The sequence below is a fragment of the Scyliorhinus canicula genome, chromosome 1 (genome assembly GCF_902713615.1).
Source record: "Scyliorhinus canicula chromosome 1, sScyCan1.1, whole genome shotgun sequence".
Classification (NCBI taxonomy): domain Eukaryota; kingdom Metazoa; phylum Chordata; class Chondrichthyes; order Carcharhiniformes; family Scyliorhinidae; genus Scyliorhinus; species Scyliorhinus canicula.
The window spans coordinates 57,147,628-57,170,426 of record NC_052146.1 but is presented as its reverse complement, the minus strand read 5'-3'; the positions used below and the strand labels follow the sequence as shown (position 1 = coordinate 57,170,426).

General features: G+C 41.7%; 1 protein-coding gene across 4 annotated transcripts in view; it reads right to left on the bottom strand.

Moving 5' to 3' along the window:
* Positions 1–22,564, bottom strand: part of wsb2 (WD repeat and SOCS box containing 2) — a 32,350-nt gene extending 9,786 nt beyond the window's left edge. Inside the window, exons 1-6 of one of the 4 annotated variants that reach the window (XM_038791060.1) lie at positions 22,262–22,564; positions 20,050–20,224; positions 16,295–16,515; positions 11,510–11,641; positions 1,899–1,999; positions 144–316 (exon numbers count right to left, since the gene is read on the bottom strand). In XM_038791060.1, the coding sequence (XP_038646988.1) occupies positions 144–316; positions 1,899–1,999; positions 11,510–11,641; positions 16,295–16,515; positions 20,050–20,224; positions 22,262–22,298 (839 nt within the window). In that variant the 5' untranslated portion in view covers positions 22,299–22,564. Of the gene's footprint in view, positions 1–143; positions 317–1,898; positions 2,000–11,509; positions 11,642–16,294; positions 16,516–20,049; positions 20,225–22,261 lie in introns of those variants that run through there. The other 3 variants (XM_038791066.1, XM_038791076.1, XM_038791085.1) reach the window with 3 other exon arrangements.
* Positions 22,565–22,799: the final 235 nt, after the last annotated feature.

Below are 22,799 nucleotides of genomic sequence, written 5' to 3'. Positions count from 1 at the left end.
CCCCCAGAGTATTACTCTGTCTCTAGTTTACTAGTCCAGTGACAATACCACTATGCCATTGCCTCCCCTCATAAGCCAATATCATTCTCAACACCACGTTGCAAAATACTTGCAATATAATTTTGCACAAAATGCTTTTTTACCTCAGCTTCATCAGGCTCTCTCCAGTGTATGGGTCCCACACAATTACGTGTGTGTCATAAGATGCAGTAGCTAGTAATGCTCCATTGGAGGAAAATTCACATGATACAACATCGCCACCATGTCCTTCTAGTTTCTGAATCACTTTATATGATGCCATACTCCACAGCAACACCTGCAATCACCATACACTTAAATCGTACCACAATTTCTTAGCAATGTCATAGAAAAATGTCAAACCAGAAATATTTAGTTAGCGAGCGCACTGTTTAATGTTCATACCAAAGGTATAATCAGGGTAGTATTCCCAGTCCTTGCTTGCAATGAGTGCCTCTGCAAGCACACATCAAAATCCTGTGGGCCTACTGCCCTTACCAGAAACGTTTACACCATCATTAAGACTGATATCAGATATTGTAAGAAACTCCAGTTATCTGAGATTCACCCCTCTCTCACACACATACACACACAAATAGGCCGAATTCTGTGCTGTAAACATCCAGATGGACAATATTTCTTTAGCAGGACTGATGCTGGAACTATTGAAGCCAAGACAAAATTAGTTACCTGTTCATTTCAAATCAGTTTTCAAGATTCCTTCAAATTGAGTGACAAAATCTACCCCAAGACTTGCAGCAGCAAATACAAGAATTTGTACAAATGTCTTTCACAGAAAAAAACAAACATTCAAAAGATGCTTCAGGAATAATCAGGCAAAAGGATATACAACAAGGGCTGACCAAAGGCTTGTCAAACAGGTTTTACAGAAGGTCTTAAAAGGAAGGTGATACATATACAGAAGACCGCATGAGTGTACATAATGGAATAAAGCTAGGTCTGCAAACACATCCCAAACAGGTCTAGCATAGGAAGTAGACTCAGTGAAATCACTGACAAATTAAAATGAAACAAAGGGGAGGTGAAAACAAAGATACTGGTTCAGGTGTCTAATCTACCAAGAGAACTTTGTGTACTGAACTCTTGGGACACTGCCACACCTTCCTAGTAAAGGAACACTATGACGGTAGGTCATAAAATTCATTGTTGTGCAATTCTAACTTCTTCACAGACACAAACATCTTAGCTATTTCAGTAATGTCAGGACAGAGAGAAAAAAATATTGAAGGTGGTAAATGAACCAAAAGGAAAGTCTAACTAATGGAAAGAAATAAAAGACCCGGTGAAAAAGTTAAAATTAAAAATCAATTATGTACAGTACCCCAAACTCTGAAGATAGCCATAAAGAAATAGATTAATAGTCTTGCTGAACTTTATATCTGAATGCTTCCTCTGATTGAAAACAAATGCAGCCACAGCAGATGATCTAATAGGTCCAGCAAGAAAATATTGCAAATGACAGGTTCATTTGTGCTTACCCATGAGTCATAGACAACCTTTCATTGACTAATTACAGCTGCAACTAAAGTAGAGTCGTCAACTTTGATCAGAAGGGTGTGAATTTCCCAAACATCCCACAAATGTTAGTAATGGTTATTTATGGCCTGAAACTGGGTATGTAAGAAGAGATTGTGAACATTAAATAATGGGAGTTAACTTCTAGAATTCCTTCATAATGTTCAATAGAACATCCTACAATTATTTTAGAATTACCATGTACTTTTAATGAAACTAGTGTCACTCAGTAGCATCTTAGTGTCATTGAATAACTATCTACAAGCCACATCTTATGTAAATGAAATGTTCCTTGCCCAAAAGGCTCAGGCTGATTGAACTTTATAGTTAAGTTGGAAACTTACAGTCTTTCCTCCTCCCACAGAACAAAGCATGCTCGAGTCAGGAGTGACAGCACAACAATAAACCCATTGGTTGTGGCCATTTAATGTTTGCAGTAGTTTACCTGGAGGAGGGTGGAGAGAAAAAAATGTAGCAATGTATTATACTTAAACAACCCTCAGCGATGAAGCCAGAATTGAGACAATTGTGCAGTATATTCGGAAGTAGTAGACCGAGGAGCACCCAACTATGAGAAATATTTCCCACAACTGAGTGCGCTAGGAATTCTGATTGACAGAGATAAAGCATCTATTTAACAAGCGCAATTTTAGATTCTTAGTCATCATAGACAGTCAACTTTGAAATATGATTCACATATTTAGTTGGCATAGTTCATTAAAATACTGAATGTTTTAATAAAATGCACCTTTTTGATAATTAAAATATCAAAAAAAGACATCCATAGAACCAAACCATAATGGCATACAATAAAATCTTGAAGTAAAGACACTAATATTGCATAACTACAAATGAATATAGAGAACATTACATTTTAAAATTTGCTTCATGCACCAGCACTTCGGCCTTTTGGATAAGATCAAGCCCAAGGTGAGGTGCAATTTCTTTTCTTGTCAGCTTGGATCTTGTATATCTCTCTTGTGGAGACCATGAATTGGATTCAATTTGAATAGTTTTTTTTGGAGCATTGGCTTTGTAACTTTAATGGGATAAAAAATTAAAAAACTTAATGTGTTTCCTCTCTCACAATGCCTGCTGCTTTCGTTACATATAAACCAATCTAATAGGTGGGCATGAATGTGATTTGTCTTTCGATTTCCTCATCCCCTCTGTGCCGAACCACTATGTCATTGTCCAACCACCATCAGGATATCTATAGGTATTAATTTGCTTCCATTCACTGTAGAATATTTTGGATGATCAATATTCCATGCAACAAGCACATATGAAGTATGAATAAGTGGAGCAAAAATGTAAACCCAAAAATCTTTATAAACACACAGCAGAAGGATTGTTGAGAGTTGGATCTAATTAAAGACAAAAAATAAGGTTCTTGCGGGGGCAGAAGGCATGGCTGAGGTACCAAATGAATATGTTGCATGTGTCTTCACGAGAGAAGAGAATGCTGACAATATAGCAGCAAAGTGGAAAGTAGTAACAAATTTAGATAAGGAGGTGGTATTTTTAAAAAAAGGTCCACAGTTTAGAAAAGTCAACCAGTCTGGATGGGATGCTTCCTCAGTAAATGAAGGAAGTAAAAAGGGTGAATCTATAGAGGATCAGGCCACTAAACTGCCTTTGATATAGCAGTGATGCTGGAGGACGATAAATGTCATCATAGAACCATTACAGCACAGAATGAGGTAATTCAGCCCATTGTGTCTGTGCCGATTGAAAAATAAACAATAAACTAGCTTCCCCAGTCAAATCCCATCTTCCAGTACCCGGCCTGTAGCCTAGCAAGTTACAGCACCTCAGGTTCAGATCCAGATACCTTTAAAATGAGTTGAATATTTCTGCCTCCAGCACCAAACCAGGCAGCAGATTCTAAACACCAACACCCTCCGGGTGAAGAAGATTTTCATGTCCCCTCTAATCCTACTACCAACCACCTTAAATCTGCACCCCCTAGTGATTGCCCTCTCCGCTAGGGGAAACTGGGCATCCCTGTCTACTCTATTCAGGACCCTCATAATTTTGTACACCAAAATCAGGTCTCCCTTCAACCTCCTCAGTTCCAAGGTAAACAAACCCTGCCTATCCAATCTATCCTCATAGCTCCATTGTCAAGCACTGGCAACATTCTTAGAATATTTCTCTCTCCAGAGGAATTATGTCTTTCCTGTAATGTGGCAACCAGAACTATATAAAAATTTCAGCTGTGACCCTAACCAGCATTTTATAAAGTTCCATTATTACCTCCCTATCCTCCCATTTGTGCATTCCCTAGCTTGTCTGCCCTATCCAAATCCACATAGACTTCTCGGAATTGAATTCCATCTGCAATTTTCTCGCTCACTCAAGCTATCGATATCATTCTAGAGATAACAGCTATCCTTTTTCACCATCAAGTACATGGCCAATTTTTGTGGCACTAAAAATTTCACAATCATGCACTCACATTTAAGTCCAACAAACAGCAAGAGACCCAACATTGAGCCTTGTGGAACACCACTGGAAACCATTTTTCATTCACAAAAACATCCAGCAACCATTACCCTTTGTTACCTTGCACTAAGCCAATTTTGGATCCAACTCTCCACCTTCCCCTGTACCCATGGACTTTTACTTTTCTGACCAGTCTGCCATGTGGTACCTTGTCAAATGCCTTATTAATGTGGACAACATCTTCTGCGCTACCCTCAACAAACCTCCTTGTAAGACATGACCCTGCTGATTATCCCTGATTAATCTATTCCTTTCTAAGTGAGTTATTCCGCCTCTCAGAATGGAATAGAATAATTTGCCCACCATTCCATTAAACTGACCGGCCTATAATTATTTGACGTATCCCTTGCACCCTTTTTAAAATAATGGTACAACGTCCACAGACCTCCAATTCTCATGTACCTCGCGTGTATCTAGTGAGAATTGTAAAATGATCCTCACTGGCTGCCATGAACAGCCTGGGATACAATCCATCTGGCCCTGGTGATATATCCACCTTCAAGAATGTCAGTCCCTCCAGTAATTCCTCTCTATGCTTATTGTATTTAATATTGAAGGTCCTGATTAACTAGAATAAATCAGCATCATCCCCCTCCTTAGAGAAGACAGACAACGTATTCATCGAGAACCCTGCCCACATCTTCAGCGCACATGTTACCACATACATCTCAGATAGACCTCACCCTTTCCTTAGTTATTCTCTTGCTCTTAATGTACTGGTAAAATATATGTGTTTTCTTTGATTTTACCTGCCAATAATGTTTCATATCCTCTTCTTTACCTTCCTAATTACCTTTTTTATTTCACCCTTGGATTTTCTATATTCCTCTAGGCTTTCCATCACAAGCTTTCTTATCTTTTAAGCTTCTAGATAACCAACAGGCTCTAGATTTGGGGCATGTCTGCACTGTGCCCATAGGATCTCGCTTTTGAATGTCTCCCACTGGTCTGTCACTTCAGTTGCTGCAACCAATCCACTTTGATCACTTCTCAGCTTCATAAAATTTGTCTTTCCCCAATTTAGAACTGTCACTCCTGTTCTATCTTTGCACTTTTTCATAAAGATGCTAAATCTAACTGCATCATGGTCATCCACTGCTACGTCATCCACTTGCCAAACTTTATTTTCTAAGACTAAATCTAGAATTACACCCTATTTCTGGACTCGTTACGTGCTCGCTGAACAAAAGGTTCTCATGAATGCAGTTCAAGAATTTTGTGTCCTCTGTACCCATTATACTGTTCAGACCCCAGTTGATATTGGAGTAGTTGAAGTCCCCAACTATTCTTGCCCTATTGAGCAAATTGTCATAAGGAGTGACAAGGTACAGAACATATTAGCGGGCTTAAAAGTGGACAAATATCCAGGTCCGGATGAGATGTGACCGAGACTGCTGTGGGAGGCAAGGGAGGAGATTGCTGAGGAGATTGTCAGACCCAAATTTCTAATTCCTCTCTAGCCACGGGGGCGGTGTCAGAGGACTGTAGGACAGCTAATGTGGTCCCACTTTTTAAGAAAGGTTGTAGAGACAAGCCAGGGAACTACAGACCAGTGAGTCTCACGTCAGTGGATAGGAAACTACTGGAGAAGATTCTGAAGGAGAATCTATCTCCATTTGGAGAGGCACGGTTTGATCAGGGATGGTCAGCATGACTTTGTCAGAGGAAGGTCATGCCGAACAAATTTGATTGAATTTTCTGAGCATGTAGCCAAGTATATAGATGAGGGTAGTGCAGTTGATGTAGTTTACATGGATTTCAGCAAAGCCTTTGACAGGGTCCCAAATGGGAGACTTATTTAGAAGGCAAATGCACATATGATACAGGGCGATTTGATAAAGTGGATTCATAATTGACTTAGCAGTAGGAGACAGAGCGTGATGATAGACGGCTGTTTTAGTGTCTGGAAGCCAGTGACCATTGGTGTAACACAAGGATCAGTGTTGGGCCACCTATTGTTTGTCATTTATATAAATGATATAGATGACTACGTGGGAGGTAGGCTCAGTAAGTTTGTAGATGACACAAAGATTGGTCGGGCCTTACAGTGAGGTGGAGTGTCAGGAAAATATAGACGGGATGGTCCAATGTGCAGAAAAGTGGTAGATGGAATTTAACCTTCAGAAGTGTGAGGTGATACACTTTCGAAGGAGTAATTTAACAAGGAAGTATACTATGAAAGGTCTGACACTGGGAAGTTCTGAAGAACAAAGGGACCTTGCGTGTTTGTCCATAGATCTCTGAAGGCAGAAGGGCAGGTTATTAGGGTGGTGAAAAAGGCATATCGCTTTTATCAATCAGGGTATAGATTACAAAAGCAGGGAGGTCATGATGGAGCCGTATAAAACTTTGGTGAGGCCGCAGCTGGAGTAGTGTGTGCAATTTTATATCTATACTTCCTAAAACTCCTATACCAGGGATGTAGAGTTGTTATTTTTGACCCTTTTTAAACCAAGTCTCTGTTATAGCAATGATATCATGCTGTCATGCATCTACCCGTGCCCTCAACTCACTAGCTTTATTACACTCCTTCCATTTCAATAAATCACATTTTAACATTGCCGTAAACTTTTTAACCTTTGCTTCTCGATCTTTCAGTCATTTGCTGACATTCGGTCTCCCGTAACCTCCTCTGAATTTGTTCAATATGAATCTGCCCTCCAGTTCCCATTTAACTGCCAATCTAGTTACGCTCCTCAACAACACTAACAAATCTCCTTGCAAGGACATTCACCCTGTTCCTATTTAGGTGTAGACTGTGTGGCTTGTACAGATCCCACTTTCCCCTGGCCTGGTCCCAATGTCCTAGAAATCTAAAACCCTTCTTCCTGCGCCATCTCTCCAGCCACTAATTAATCTGGTGCATTCTCCTATTTATACTCACTCGCATGTGGCCCTGGAAGTAATCCAGAGATCACCACCTTGGAGGACCTGCTTGCTCATGTCTTTCCTAATTCTCTGATCTCAGCCTGTAGGACATTATCCCTTTTCCTACCTATATTCTTGGTACCGATATGAACCACAACCTCTGTCTGGACACCCTCACCCTCTAGAACAGTCATTTTCAAAGTTGGGGTCGCAACCCACGGGTGAAGCAGGTGTGGTGTTCCCAATCGCGGGAATTAATGCATAATAGCCGCAGTAGCTGGCTTTTAAAAATGCCTGCTGCGACCAGCTTTCAGAATGCAGGTGGGCTGCGCATGCTCACGCTCATAAGTGCGCATGCCCAGAGTCCAGCAAGAAACACGGCCTCCTCCTGACGTCAGCACGCTGACCAAGAGAAGATTTTTTTTTAATGCAATGTGTCTTCCTGCCTGGAGCGGCAGCAGAGAGCAGGTCACGCGCCCCGAACACTGACATCATGTGCTCTGGACGCTATTATGATTCCTCCATTTTGTCAGCAGCAAACAAGCAACAGGACTGTAAAATTTTAAATGGATCATTTTGTATTAAGGAAGAGAGACCCAGAGGCACAACAGGCCAGGATCTCCAGAGCTAAACCTGCTGGAGTGAGTGGCTCAGGAGAATCCACAACAGGACAAAGCAGTGGTGGTGTGAGTTCCAGGACCTCTGATGAACAACCCATACAGAAATCTAACATTGAATGACAAAGCAAGTGAGATCGTGAGGACCAAGCAGGCTCACCTGTCGCATTAAAAGGTAAGTGAAAATGGTGGTTCACGAAGGTCGGCCGGCAGGTAAAAATGGGTCCCCGGAAAAAAAGTTTGAAAAACACTGCTCTGGAATGTTCCAAAGACACATGATGCTATCCATGACTCTTGCATCAGGGAGGCAACGTACCATCCTGGAATCGCATCTTCTACCACAAAAGCATCCTTATGTTCCACTATCTATGGAATTCCCCCCCCCCCCCCCCCCCCCCCCCCCTCCTGTCTTTTCTCCTCCCTCCCTTCACAGCTGAGCCAGGTGATCTGGTCATGACTCTCGCTGCTCTCTCCAGAGAACCCCTCTTTCCCCCATTAGTACTCAGAATTGAGCAACTGTTAGAAAATGGGATGTCCCCAGAGGTCTGCTGCACTACCTCTGCCTTGTCCTTCTAGTCTGTCCAATGTTCACCCAGTCTCTCTCTGTTGACTCTTCCTTAAGCTGTGGGGTAACCACCTTCACTTGATATCAAGCAGTGCTTGATCAAGTGTGGCATTAATGACCTCTTAATAAAATTTAAGAATTACGATGGCACAGTGGCTAGCACTGTTGCTTCTTAATGCCAGGGACTTGGGTTTGGTTCCTGCCTTGGGTGACTATGTACGTGAAGTTTGCACATTCTCCCCGTCTGCATGGGTTTCCTCCGGATGCTCCCACAGTCCAAAGATGTGGTTACGTGGATTGGCCATGATCAATGTGCAGGGGAGTGGGCCTAAGTAGAATGCTCTTTCAGGGTTGGTGAAAACTGGCTGAATGGCCTCCTTCTGCACTGTAGTGATTCTATGGAATTAGGGAAAACTCTCCATGCTGGAGTCATATCCAGCACAAAGGAAGATGCTGCTGTTATTGGAGGCCAATCCACTAGAACTTCACTGTGGGAATTCCTCAGGGCAGTGTTCAACTACTTCTTCAATAATTTTCCTTCCATAACAAGTAGGGATGATTTGGTTGCATGGTGTTCAGTACCATTTGTGACTCCTCAGACACCGAAGCAGTCCATGCTCACATGCAATACGACACCATTCTGCCTTAGACTTAATAGGTAGCAAGTAATATTCATGGTGCACAAGTGCCAGGGAGGTCTAATCATCTCCCCTTGATATTTACTGTGATTACACATCACTAAATTTCAGAACCACCTGGGGCGTACCATTGATCATAAACTTAAAATGGACCAGCTACATAAATACTCTGGCTACAAGAGCATGGCAGAGTTCGTATTCCGTAACAAGTGGCTTGCCGAAACACATCCACATTCTGCAAAGGTACAAGTTAGGAATATGATTGAATACTCCCCACTTTAGTGAATTAACGCAGCTTCAACAACACACAAAATATTCATCACTTTCCAGAGCTAGATTGGCACCTTATCCATCATCTCAAATGGTTACTCCCTCCATACCAGTGTACCAATACAGTTTTCAACATCTACAAGATGCATTGCAGCAATTGCCAAGGCTTCTTTGTCAGCACCTCGCAAATGCACCTCGCAAAGCCATTATCTCTACTAGAAGAACAAGGGTGGCAGACGCATGTGAACATCACCACCAATTCCCCTCCAAGCTGCACAACATTCTGACTTGGAAATATATCGTCTGGTCAAAATCCTGAAACTCCCTCCCTAACAACACTGTGGGTGCATCCTCACTGACCACAGCATTTTAAGAAGATGCTCACCATTACCTGCTCAAGAATTAGAGATAGGAAATAAATAATGATCTTGACAGTGATGTCAACATTCCATGAACAAAAAGTTAACAGGCCAGCAAAGGATTTTAGGTGTTCAAGAATAGACTAGTGAAATGGACGGACACATAAAAAAAAGAAGAGAGATTTAACATGGAGAAGTGAGAGGTGACACATTTTGGTAGCAAGAATGAGAAAAATGAACTAAATGGCACAATATTAAAGAGGGTGAGGGTGCCAGACAGACACCTTGGCATGTATTTACAAAAACATTTGAAATGACAGGACAAGCCAAGAGGGTCATTTCAAAATATACGTTCAGAAGCCTTGGCTTTATCTGAGGCATTATTTTAAAAGCAGGAAGGTTTTGCTGATTCTTCCTAAAAATACCGATTAGGGCTGACCGGTGTTCAATTCTGGATACCACACTTTAGGAAGGATGCACACAAGCCGTAAAAATGCATAATGGATATTAAAGAGATGAGGGATTTCAGCTATGGTGGGGAAGTGGGGTTGTTCTCCTTAAGAGCAGGCAAAGGTCAGAAGAGATTTGAAAGTTGTTCAAAATCATGAATATTTTTCATAGAGTAAATAAAGAGAAACTGTCTCTAGCGGCAGGAGGATCAATAACCAGAGAACAGATGCAAGGCAGAAAGAAAAAGAGATAGTACAAGGAAAATAATTAATGCAGCAAGTCGTTGCGGGCAGGAGTGCCCAACCTGAAAAACTAGTGGAAGCAGATTCAGTAATAACTTTGAAAAAGGGAACTGGATAAATATCCCAAAGAAATATAATTACAGGGCTATGTGGAAAGAGTAAGGGAGTAAGACTTAAAGTTTCAAACAACAGGCCACCTCCTTTGCTGTATCATAGAAAATTTTGGTGACCTGTTCACTAAGCTAAAGCTTGTATAGTCCATTATATACTCCACCTCACCCATTTAGACTGTGTAGATACAGTACTACATATAAATACATCCTGATACATTAAACGGCATCAACAAAAACTTGAATTCTCATCTGACACTTTCATTAAGCATTTAGTGTTCTTTACATTGCGTCACAGAATCATAGAATTTACAATGCAGAAGGAGGCCATTCGACCAATCGAATCTGCACCGGTCCTTGGAAAGAGTATCTCAGTTAAGCCCACACCTCCACCCTATCCCCGTAACCCCAATTAACCTTTTTGGACACCAAGGGCAATTTAACATGGCAAATCTACCTAACCTGCACATCTTTGGACTGTGGGAGGAAACCGGAGCACCCGGAGGAAACCCACGCAGACACGGGGAGAACGTGCAGGCTCCGCACAGACAGTGACCCAAGACGAGGAATCGAATCTGGGACCCTGGAGATGTGAAGTAATAGTGCTACCCACTGTGCTACCATGCCGACCAAAGTGCATATATTCCACATTGACATCACTTTGCCTCCAGCTGCATGGATCAACAGCTGATTCAAATGTTGATTGAATTCCAAGGGCAATGATTCTTTATTTTAAATTTAGAGTACCCAATTCATATTTTCCAATTAAGGGGCAATTTTAGCTTGGCCAATCCACCTACCCTGCACATCTTTGGGTTGTGGGGCGAAACCCACGCAAACACGAGGAAAATGTGCAATCTCCACACGGACAGTAACCCAGAGCCAGGATCTAACCTGGGACCGCAGCGCCACGAGGCATCAGTGCTAACCACTGCGCCACCGTGCTGCCTTGTGCTGAGGAGTACAATCCAGGAATATAGGGGAAGATTTTTCTCACCCCATACTGTAATACTGCAATATCAGCAAGGTAATAAAAGGGAGAATTGAAAATGCTGTGAATTCATACTCACAACTCTTACTATTCAACCTGGAATCATTGTCCCCCACATACAACTTTGGAAGAAATTACTGATCAGGTTTGATATGGTATTGCTGGAGGTTTGTTCCACATGCATTCAGTTTTACATGGGGTGCGGGGGGTGGGACTATTCCGTCCCTAATTCATAGTCTCACTGGAGGCACTATGTGCTCACAACAAAAAGTTAATTTGCTGGTTTCTCTTTAACAATATAGACAGAAAATTATGTGCGCTTTTTCTTTCCACGTACCATCCTGTTTTAGATCCCATACACGCATTGTTGTGTCTCGTGACGCAGAAATCAACATGAAGTTTTCATTGGAGATAAAAGCAAAGCATCTCACTACAGACTGGTGTCCTTTTAAATTGAAGAGAAGATGTGCTGCAACAGAAATAGGAATGTTTAAAACTACATGCCGTGTAAAATTAAGAAGTTCAGTCCCGCCTCTGGATAAGGTTTTCAGGAGTGTCAGCTTTGCACTTTCTCACTCGAGTAATTGTTCCTGTAAATTCAGATGTCAAATGTTGGCAAGCTACTCAACTGCACTAATCATCACAGCCAAGACCTCTCCTGCCCTAACCCAACCCAACACATGCATCTAGTATATGGAGTGACTATAATAGCAATGATGAGGAGGAACCCTGGTCGATTCTGATTTATCTCTCAGACCAATGATCAGTGATACCCCAATGGAGAGACATCAGTTAATTACTGGGGATCAAACTGGTGAGCATCTTATTCTGAAGGTGTCAGTTCCAGACTTTAAACAATATATCAAGTGGAAGATTTGTAACAAGATTTGTAACAGGGTTGAAATACATACTGTAGGCATCTTTCCAAATAGAAAATTACTAAATAGTTTACTTTGGTGCTGGCCCATCATGATGTTTGCACCTTCAACTGCTACTAACCACACAAATGGAACATAAATTTCTCAAGTTACAAATGAATCAGAACAGGAACATGTTCCTACATGTTTTAGTTTTTAAATGACCATTGTTGAGGCAAGCTTAGGTACTTAGCAGAACTTTAAACACCATAGATCAATGAGGGCCAATCAATACTAGTTGTCCATGAAACTCGTAAAAGTAGAAATAGCCAATATTGAAACAGTCTTAGCGTGAAAACCATTGAAACATCTACCCTGGTTGTCAATCGAGACCATCAGTAATCTGTGAAAGATTAAACAGTTAGAAGCGTTGATAGTGATCTGAATGCATTGCCATTTTTCTCTTCATCTCTGCAAGCAAAAAAGGTTGATGACATCAATGGTTTGGTGGAATGAGTGCATTCAACAGGGAGAAAGAGAGCTGAATTAGCACATACCATGGTTCCTTTGCTGTCAAATTACCCAACTTATACAACATTCAACAATGTGCAGTTAGTACAGGCTACCTTGAGGACTGTGAATTTTCCCAGCTCTTTTCCCCACCCATGTTCGATAAAATGTTCCCACTCACCAGCAATAGCAGATTGAAAACAAGGGTCATCATCCGCAAAGCCAACCAAGAGTTTCAGAGCCTTTCACAAAATTAGCGGGGACTTGCATTAGGGGGTCACATCTGATGATGCCACTTGCCTCCAGAAGCAACATTATTTACTGCAATGAGTGAAAATTGCAATCTCACAGAAACTAAGAATGAACCAATGTTAACTTTGAGACCTCACACTGTCAATGGCACTCCTTCCAATTGGTTCCCATTAATAACATTTGTTTGCAAACAAAAGCTATGAAAAATAAAATAGACATTAATCATAATTATTTCAATGTTTTACACTGCAGAAGTCCAATTGTAGATGACCTCATGCCCGATGCTACAATACAATCCACTTAGCTGCTCTCCACTCCATTACTGCCAATTCCATGTGAAAATGGTTCTTCCCATACAATTATTTTCCAAAAATGATACTAAAAATCATCTTGAAGTCAATTTTTCTCATATAAGCGAGAAAATAAAATAGTAACCCTAGACAATCTCTAACTTACATAGAACACATTGTTTGAAACTAGAGAAATACATAGAATTTTGAAATTCTATGAAAAATTTTGAAAACACCAACAACACAGTACTTTTCAATCTGACGTCAGCCCTAAAATATCCACCTCTCCTCACAACTCAAACACAAGATTTTCATTTGTACTTTAGTAGCTTAGTCAAACACTGCAATGGGTATTTTTGCCCACAAAAACACCAATAAATAGCTATCACGCAGTACAGGACACTTTTACACAAGAGTTTACACTAGATGGTTTTCAAAAACATCTCTGAATTCAGTGACTCAGTATAACCCTCGTTTACAACCAAAATTTAAACAAGGAAATATTCTCCTTGCTGGTTTGTGAAACTTTAGAGCACTTCATGGAAACTATACATCAGAGAACTATATGCTGAACACAGCAAGATCATAAATTAAACAAACGTAGGTACAAGGAATATTAAAACAGTCAAATTTATAAACTGATCATTTGCAAATGCCGGAGACGATAACATTTTTTCTTTTTCTTTCTTTTGCACATGGGAAACATGTGGAAACTTGAACCCAATGATAATATTAACACAATTGGACAGAATCAGCCAAATTAGTACAAAATAAATCAGGAGAATTTTAAACATAATGAGTTATGGCCAAAACCACTTACAATTGTGTCACTGATAATCTTTTATGTTGGTTTCAAGATTTAAATTGCTGGAATCAGGCCCCGCTCACAAAAGCGGCCGTGGTCCAGACTCAGCTGTATTCATGTTCTTAAATCAGGCAGGCACATTGCGCGAAAAAAGAAATTACATCAACAAAGTATTTAAATTATGAAAAAAACACATTGTTGCACCATTGTAATTGTTGAATGGTTCAGCAGTTTATAACAGTCATTTTCAGTGATTTTAAATTGGATTATTTAGAGGTGGAAAACTGGACACTTATTCAAAATTATTATTTTTGTTGACAAGGCAATTTTCAACTACATTTTAAAAAAAATTTAGAGTGCCCAATTAATTTTTTCCAATTAAGCGACAATTTAGCACGGCCAATCCATCTACCCTGCACATCTTTGGGTTGTGGGATGAAGCCCATGCAAACACGGGGAGAACGTGCAAACTCCACACGGACAGTGACCCAGAGCCGGGATCGAACCTGGGACCTTGGCGCCGTGAGGCAGCAATGCTAACCACTGTGCCACCATGCTGCCCTTACCTTCAACTACATTAATAAAACTCAAATAGATCAAGGAATATTTTTGGGCAACAAATTATGTTTGATTATGCAACCTGATGCACTTGTTTATGGCACATTTTATGTTTGTGTTTATGAAAAACGATTTTAGCAGAAACCCGAAGCCAAACCAATGCAATTTAATGCGTATTTTGGACATAATTCCCAATTGAACACATAACTCACTCTTAAAAAGGACATAAATAAAGAGAATTTTTGATAATGTATTTCATTGTATAGCAACCTTCAACCCAATTAGTATTGGTTCAAACTGGTTTTTTTTTAAAAAAGCACGAGTGTTTTACAACTGTTGAATTTTCACATTTTCCCTTCATCAAGAGGACCACAATTTAGGAGTCTAGTTTTCAGAGGGAACAAAGAAAAGTACAGTACAGGAACAGGCTCTTCCATCTTCCAAGCCTGCTCTCACCATACTGCCCGTATAACCTAAAACCTTCTACACTTCCGGGGTCTGTATCTCTTTATTCCCATCCTATTCATGTATTTGTCAAGACACCCCTTAAATGTCAGTATCGTATCTGCTCCACCACCTCCTCCAGCAGTGAGTTCCAGACACACACCATCCTGTGTAAAAAACGTCCCTCGCACATCTCCTCTACACTTTGCCCCTCGCACCTTAAACCAATGTCCCCTAGTAATTGACTCTTCCACCCTGGGAAAAAGCTTCTGACTATGCCCCTCATAATTTTGACGACTTCTATCAGGTCACCCCTCAACCTGTCATTCCATGAGAACAAACCGAGTTTATCCAACCTCTCCTCATAGCTAATGCTGTACAAGTAGCGTAAGCGGAGAAGACCATTAGTAAGGAGTACCACAAGAAATTCCACCAATTTGCATACTTTTCTGACCTAGCTCCCTCCTTGACTTGTAGCTTAAGCAGGATTCAGGAGGCAGCCAAGTAAGCCTGGACACCTCTTCTCATTTCAATCCTCATCTTATTTCAATACTCACTTGCAATTCCTTTATTTATTTATTCATTCTTTCAAATTTTTTTTCCCAATTAAGGGAAAATTTAGCGTGGCCAATCCACGTACCCTGCACATCTTTGGATTGTGGGGGTGAGACCCATGCAGACACGGGGAGAATGTGCAACTCCACGCGGACAGAGAGCCAGGGCCGGGATAAAACCCGGGTCCTCAGCGTGGTGAGGCAGCAGTGCTAATCACAGTGCCACTGTACCGCATGCAACTCTTTTATTTAGATTATGGGAATAAAATTAATCTGTGGGGGGGTTGGGGGGGGGGTGGAAGAGGGGCGGCTTTGATGATAAATAAAAGAATTAATCAAAATGTTGCTCTTTGTACAAATAAAATGATTAAAATTCATCTGTACTGACCTCTGAAAGGTGCCCTCTTCTCCCTTGTTAGTTGAACTACTGAGCCGTACAGTAAATGCCAAAGCTTCTACCAAGTTAGCTGATTTTGACTAAGACCAGAATTGAAGCATTACAATTAACCTCAATGCCCTTAAATTAGCAAGAGGGAAAATCAGTCAGGATTTTCCACACAATCATTATAAAGCAACCCTGTTAGATGGGTGCGAATTAAGGGTGTAGACAGGATTAAGCTTGGCTGTGATCCACCTTATAATTGTAATCACTGACATCGCCAAACACACAAAATGGACAATTGAACAAACTGTTGCACCCTGAATCAATAACCACACCAAGAGTTAATACCTTGAGGAGCAAAGAGGAAAATAGTTACTGCTTTGAATGCAACTTGCTTAAAGTGACAATTACATTCTTTCAGCACTATGAGATCATTGGCCCGTGTTCAGAGATACCGCAAGATATTTTACCAGTAGGCACTTTCCACAACTTGATTTCTCCATTGGTGAGACCTGTGGCAAGGATTGTACCCGAACATTTGTGCTGGTTCTCAGACGACTGAATACCATTCTGAGATGGAGCTGCTCCAAATGATAACCCCCACACTGTTTGACCACAATCGATTATCCTTTCTCCACACTGGCCCTTTGCTCTTCCATCTGCTTTAAAAAGATGTGTACTTTTATAACTTCTGTCAAAGGAAAATAAGGATAAAGCATCAACAGAAGAAGGACTCACTGAAGATATGCTAACCAAAAACACACACATTTGTGATGCCTGCAGACATGCAACTTATGCTGGATCCTGGCATTTAACCCACAATTCAGCATTATGAAATGCCGGCTAACCTTTTGAAACATACTTATTTTTAAAAGCAATGATTGCGTAATTCATGATTAATGTGGCATGTCACCATTTTAATTGTAGTTTTCACTGGTAATTGATGTAAAACGTAAATGAAATTACAAAGGATATACCGTAACAGAACCAAGCCATTCTGTTTGGCCATTTCATGCCAACACTTATGTTCCACCCAAGCCTCCTCCCGTCTTCTTTCCTAATCAAAATCTATCAGTATAACCCTCAAATCTCCCCCCCCCCCCCCAACACCACAATGTGCCAGTTTAATTTCCCCCTTAAATGCATCTATGGCATCCATCTCAATGACTTCTAGTGATAGCGAATTCCACATTCGCACCACTCTCTGGATAGCTTCTTTAGAATTCCCTATCAAATTTCCTCATGATCGTCTTCTACTGATGGCCTCATGTATTACTCCTCCCCACAGATGCAAACATTCTCTGTTTACTGTCTCAAAACCTTTCACAATTTTAAAAATCTCCATTAGGCCTTCCCTCAGCCTCCTCTTTTCAAGCGAAAGAGACACAGGCTGTTCATCTTTTCCCAATAGGCAAGTTCAATCGCCAGTCCATGGTGGTTTAGCTGATCTCAGTTGGGGGTGATGGGAGAGGAGTCACATTGGTCTCAGCCCCCCGCCTCCAACAGAAGAAATTTTGTAGATATAAAAAGGGGGAAGGAACAGGTAAAACTTGGTGAATTGGTGAGGGGAGGAAAAGAAAGAAAATTGGCAGAAGTAGAGGGCATTCCCTATCTGTATTATTTAAATCACTATTAAATAAATTTGATCAACTTCAACATGACTTGCTTTTGTTTCAGTCCATGTGTTGAGAATATTTTTTTTAAACCGGTGATTGCCTATGACATCATCTAAAAGGAATATTGTGCTTCAAAACTTGAGGAAGTGAAACATGATCAGAACAGGCCTGAGGGTTCGTCAAGCCCAGCTTAAGAAAGGCAGGGAAGGAACTGAAGCGTAGCCCGATAATACTAATACTTCATCGAAATGATGATGCAAAGTACCTCTGGGGAATGGCAGTAGTCACATCTACATCAATTCTTGTGCAACTTGAAGTATAAAAGGATGCCAGAATAAGAGGATGGCATCATTCTGCTGGTCCCATCTCTTGGACCCCAAATCTACTGGATGCCGATATTGTACGTTACACCAGCAGAAATAAATCCCAAAGGATTGTTCCAAATTAAGATCATAGTTTTTTTTGAGGGCTTCATGCTCAGAGCAGCTGAATCAGTTAATTCTGTAGGTAGGCAGTAACCTAACACCGCATTGTCCCAATAAAGTGCGGTCAGTGATCAAAGACTATGTGGAGTTGAATCAGAATGAGGAGGTATTGACGGCACATTTTGGGAGGCGGTAGTACGAGGGGGGGGGGGGGGTAAGATTATCTCATTCAAGGCTCACAGATCGGAGAAGGAATATGGAGGTTGTTGGATGAGATAGTTGAGGTGGACAGGAAATATTTGAGGGCCCCCCCCAAGGAGGAGTTGGCGGAGAGAAAGAAGTTCAAGGGGCAGTTCGATAAGCGGAAGACGGGGTTGCACAATGAATATGGAGAGAAGGCAAGCCCTATGCTAGCCCATCAGCTACAGTGGCAGGCCGGGTCTAGGAAAATCCTGAAAGTATGGGCAGGGAAGGGGGAGATAGTGTCGGAGTTGGGGAAGATAAATGAGGCTTTTAGGGAGTATGGGAAGTTATGTCTGGCTGATCCTGATGGTGAGGAAGGGTACATGGGGCGGTTTTTGGATGAGCTGGAATTCCCACATCTAGATGAGGAGAGGAGGCAGGCGTTGCAGGAGCCTTTAGGATAGAGATAGGTGATGGATAGCATAAGAGGGATGAAGTGGGGAAGGCCCCGGGGCCGGAGGAGTTTGCGTCAGAGCAGCACATCTATTGGGGATGTTTAGCGAGGTGCTGGGGAAAAAGGAGCTGCTGGTGGCACTGACCCAGGCGTTGATCATGCTAATCCCGAAGAAGGGGAAGGACCCACTAGAGAATGTGTCATATAGGCCTTTGTCATTGTTTAATACGGATGTGAAGTGTTGACTAAATTAGTGGCGGGGAGGATGGAAGGATGCGTTCCGGGGGTGGTTGCAGAGGACCAAACGGGCAGGCAATCCAGCAACATTAGGCAGTTATTAAATGTGATTATGACCCTATCAAAGTGATGGGTACCGGATGTCGTGGTTTCTATGGGCGCGGAAAAGACTTTCAACTGGGTGAAGTGGCAGTACCTATTTGAGGTTCTGGGAAGGTTTGGATCGAAGTTTGTGGCATGGGTGCATCTGCTGTATGTGGCCCCAGCAGCGCATGTACAGACAAACGAGATGAGTTTACCGAGCTTTGGGCTGTACAGGGGAATGAGGCAGGGGTGTCCGCTGTTGTTCGGGTTGATGATAGAGCCTTTGGCTATGGCACTTTAAGGGGTCAGTAGAATGGCAGGAGATTGCGAGGCTCCACTATACCTATAGCAGTGCTGAATGACAGCTTTTTGGGCTCACTTGTGATTGATCTGCCACTTTAACTGGGTATTTTAATTTACCATCGTCCTCCTAGCAAGTTCTGAACAAGTGATTACCTTGGTCACAACTGGACTACTGACTAAGCAACAAATAATGACTACAAACATTTTAATTATTCTTCAGGGGAGTAGATGCAAAAACTCATTTGAAGTTATAGAAACCTTTTGCAGCTGTAAGAAGCGATACGGGCATGTTTACAAAACTGAAGGGAATTTCCATGCAAAGAATTACCTTATTAAATTCAGAACATCTTTTGAAACAATGCAAACAGTTACATTATAAACCCCAAAGCCTGCTAACATTCTCTTCAGAGGATCGGTGCAGACTCAATGAACCGAATGGCCTCCTTCTGCACTGGAGGGATTCTATGTAATACTTATCTCTCGCGTACCCAAAGTTAATTGGAAAATTATTTCTCGATAGCCTCATGTTTTGCAGTTCTGCCTTACAAAACGTGGTGCACATATATTAGCAGAATGTTATCAAGCCACACACAGCTGTTCAGTCACAACTGACATTGCTCAATTATTTTATCTTAAATTTTCTTGGTGTACAAAATTGCATAGTGCTCCTTTTGTTCACCTTTATTCCCATGCCTGTTTTATTTATACATGAGGCACCACATTTTCTACCTCTAATTTGATTTTTGTGGTGGGAGTACTCAATCAGAGAATAACGGGAATAATGGAGTTTTCAGTGCAACAGCTCTGCATACTTTCATTGAATAAAAAATGCACCACAGGAAAAAGGTCAAGCATAAATATTTGTAATAAAAGTTCCTCACTGAAGCGCATGGATTCCTCAAGCAATGAATTTGCAAACTTACATTTTATGACTTTCAAGTGGCCAGGGTACCAACTTCACAATATGGTGCCCCTGTGACCATGCAAAGTATAAGCCATCAGGGGAAAATGCCACACCCCAAGTCTCACAGCCTGATTTACAATCTAATTCACGAGATCTGCTGGGTATGAGCTTTGCCAGCAGGAGAGACTCAGCTGCTGTAAAACAAAACAAAGCATTATGCTGGTTATAACACAGGTACATAATATGACCCTCATTAAAATGTTCCTTACAACAAGCATGTCCTCTGTAACCAACACCATGCAGTCTCTTCACCCACATTATTCACATTTTCAGATCATATTTACACTCAAGTCTTCCTTTTATATTAAGAAATCACACCGTTTAAACATATTGTCCATACAAATTCACCAGACGTTTCAATTTTCATTAAAAATATCTTTTAAAATATACTAAAAAATGCACAAGCTATTATTCCCTCATGCTCAAGTTAAATGATCTCAAATGGAAAGTGAAACAATCATTTCTTGGTTCCTCTAGGAGCGATTTTAGTTTAAAATTTAAAACACATTTGCGTGGGTCATATTTGCTTTTTGATTGGTTTGTTCATTATTCCTCAAATAGTCATAATCCAAAATTAAACATCACGGTCAGCGGCTTATGGTTTAATGAGGCATCGCTCAGATGTTGTGCCCCCTCACTTTCTAAAACATTAAATAGCAAGTTTCAGAGCTTGGCTGAAGTCTCAGAATTAGAATCTTTAGTTGCCAATTCTTGCATTTTGTGTTTCCGTTTTGCCTTGGAAAAGTTATCAAGTGGAAGGATTTTAGCCTTGGGGAATAAAACTCCCCATTACAGTCACCTAGGGTCAGCATTGAGCATATGACATGGCTGCAGCACAGTGAGATGCAAGAGTTAAGACCTCTTGATTCTGTCCAACGAGGCACCTTTAAGCATGGGGCACCTTTAACCATGGAAGAGCAATCCTGCTATCCAGTCTAATCTTGAAAACAGAAATTCGAAGCACTTCTCACCCTTACAGGCACAGCGACATAAAAAAAATAGAGTAATGTGCACCAAGAAAATGGGTCCCTCACTATCCATTAGAAGAACCATAGAATAGAATTCCTCCAGGAGACCATTTGGCCCATCGAGTCTGCACCAACCCTCTGATAGAGCACCATACATTGGTACATTCCCTTGCCCTATTGCCGTAACCCCAACATCCCTGGACATCAAGGGGCAATTTAGCATGTGTAATCCACCTAACCTGCATACCTTTGGTCTGGGGGAGGAAACTGGAGCACCCAGAGGAAACCCATGCAGGCACAGGGAGAAAGTACAAACACCATACAGATAGTCACCCAAGGCCAGAAATGAACCCGGGTCCCTGGTGCTGTGAAGCAACAGAGCTAACCACTATGTCACCTAAGTAAAACATTTCATCTAACCTTGAGGGGTTGCTAATTACAATGTGCCTCAGTATAGCACTCTGGTCTTAGAATCAGAACATTGAGAGGTCACACCCCACTCCAGAGATAGGATCAAGGTAGTAGATCCTAGGTAGTGCAGTAGTGGCTGTGGGAGTGTCAAAGTTGTACTATCCAATCTATTTCAGAAGGGTACATTTATATACCACTTTTTACACCCAGGTGTTAATCGCAAAAGCACTTCACAGCCATTGAAGCACTTTTGAAATATAGTCACTGTTGTAATGCAGGGAGTTTGCACACAATAATTCAATTTCTACAAATAGCAATGTGAAAACGGCCAGAAGATCTGTCTTAGCAATTGTGATTGAGGGATAAATATTGGAGGGCGAGGGAGAACGCCCCCTACTCTTTTGTGGGAGGGCAAACGGGACCTCTCATCCGAAAGACTGTACCTTCCACAGTGCCGCGCCCCGTCCGTACTGAATGACAGCCGACAGTTGATGCTCAAGTCTCTTGAGTGGGACTTTGAATCCAGAACGTGATTCAGTGGCATACACCGAGCCCCGGTTGGTAACGGATTGCCGCCATGAACTCTGAAGGGTCAGTGTCCCCTTATGGTGAAACGCCTGCATGTCAATTAACTATCCCATTTACACAAGTGGCGACCACTTACCAACAAAAGCCTCAGTGTGTGTGTTTGAACCTTATGTGGCTTCCTGTGCGTGGTTACAAAGTAAACAAGTAATTCGGACGTGTCCAAAGGCGATTCCCAGGAACTTGTCCTCGCCAACACTCACTCACCTCCAGGCTGGGGGCTGCAGTCTGCAGATCCGTCCATCAATACAAGGTCAGTTGTCAGGCTGTATCTTCATGGAGATACAACAAACAGTGAACACCCTTTTCGTTTTGGTTTGGTTTCAACGCAGTTTCCAATCGTCTCCCTCACTCCAATCCATTCGAGGTTTTATTTTTTAAAGTGCAATTTTCCATGCTGTCTTATCACCAGTGCTGCTCTGGTGTTTAGCTGTGCTTGGGAGCTCTGGGCACAGGTTTCATTCTAGCAAAGCCAACAGCTGAGCACAACCAGGACCCTCCCTGTTACCAGCTGAGCAGCGCACGTGACCTGGCTCTTTACTGCCCCCTTGCAGCAAGGAGGACCAAATAAATATCCCAATGCGCTGAAAATTAAAACAAACTCCTTTATTCATTTCAATGACCCCCCCCCCACGATCCACAGCCAATTAATTATTTTCTGAAATGAAATTGCCAATGGCAATACTCCCACACGGATGGCCATATGGGTTCAAGTCCCACTCTTGGCAGACTAAATCTAGGTGGA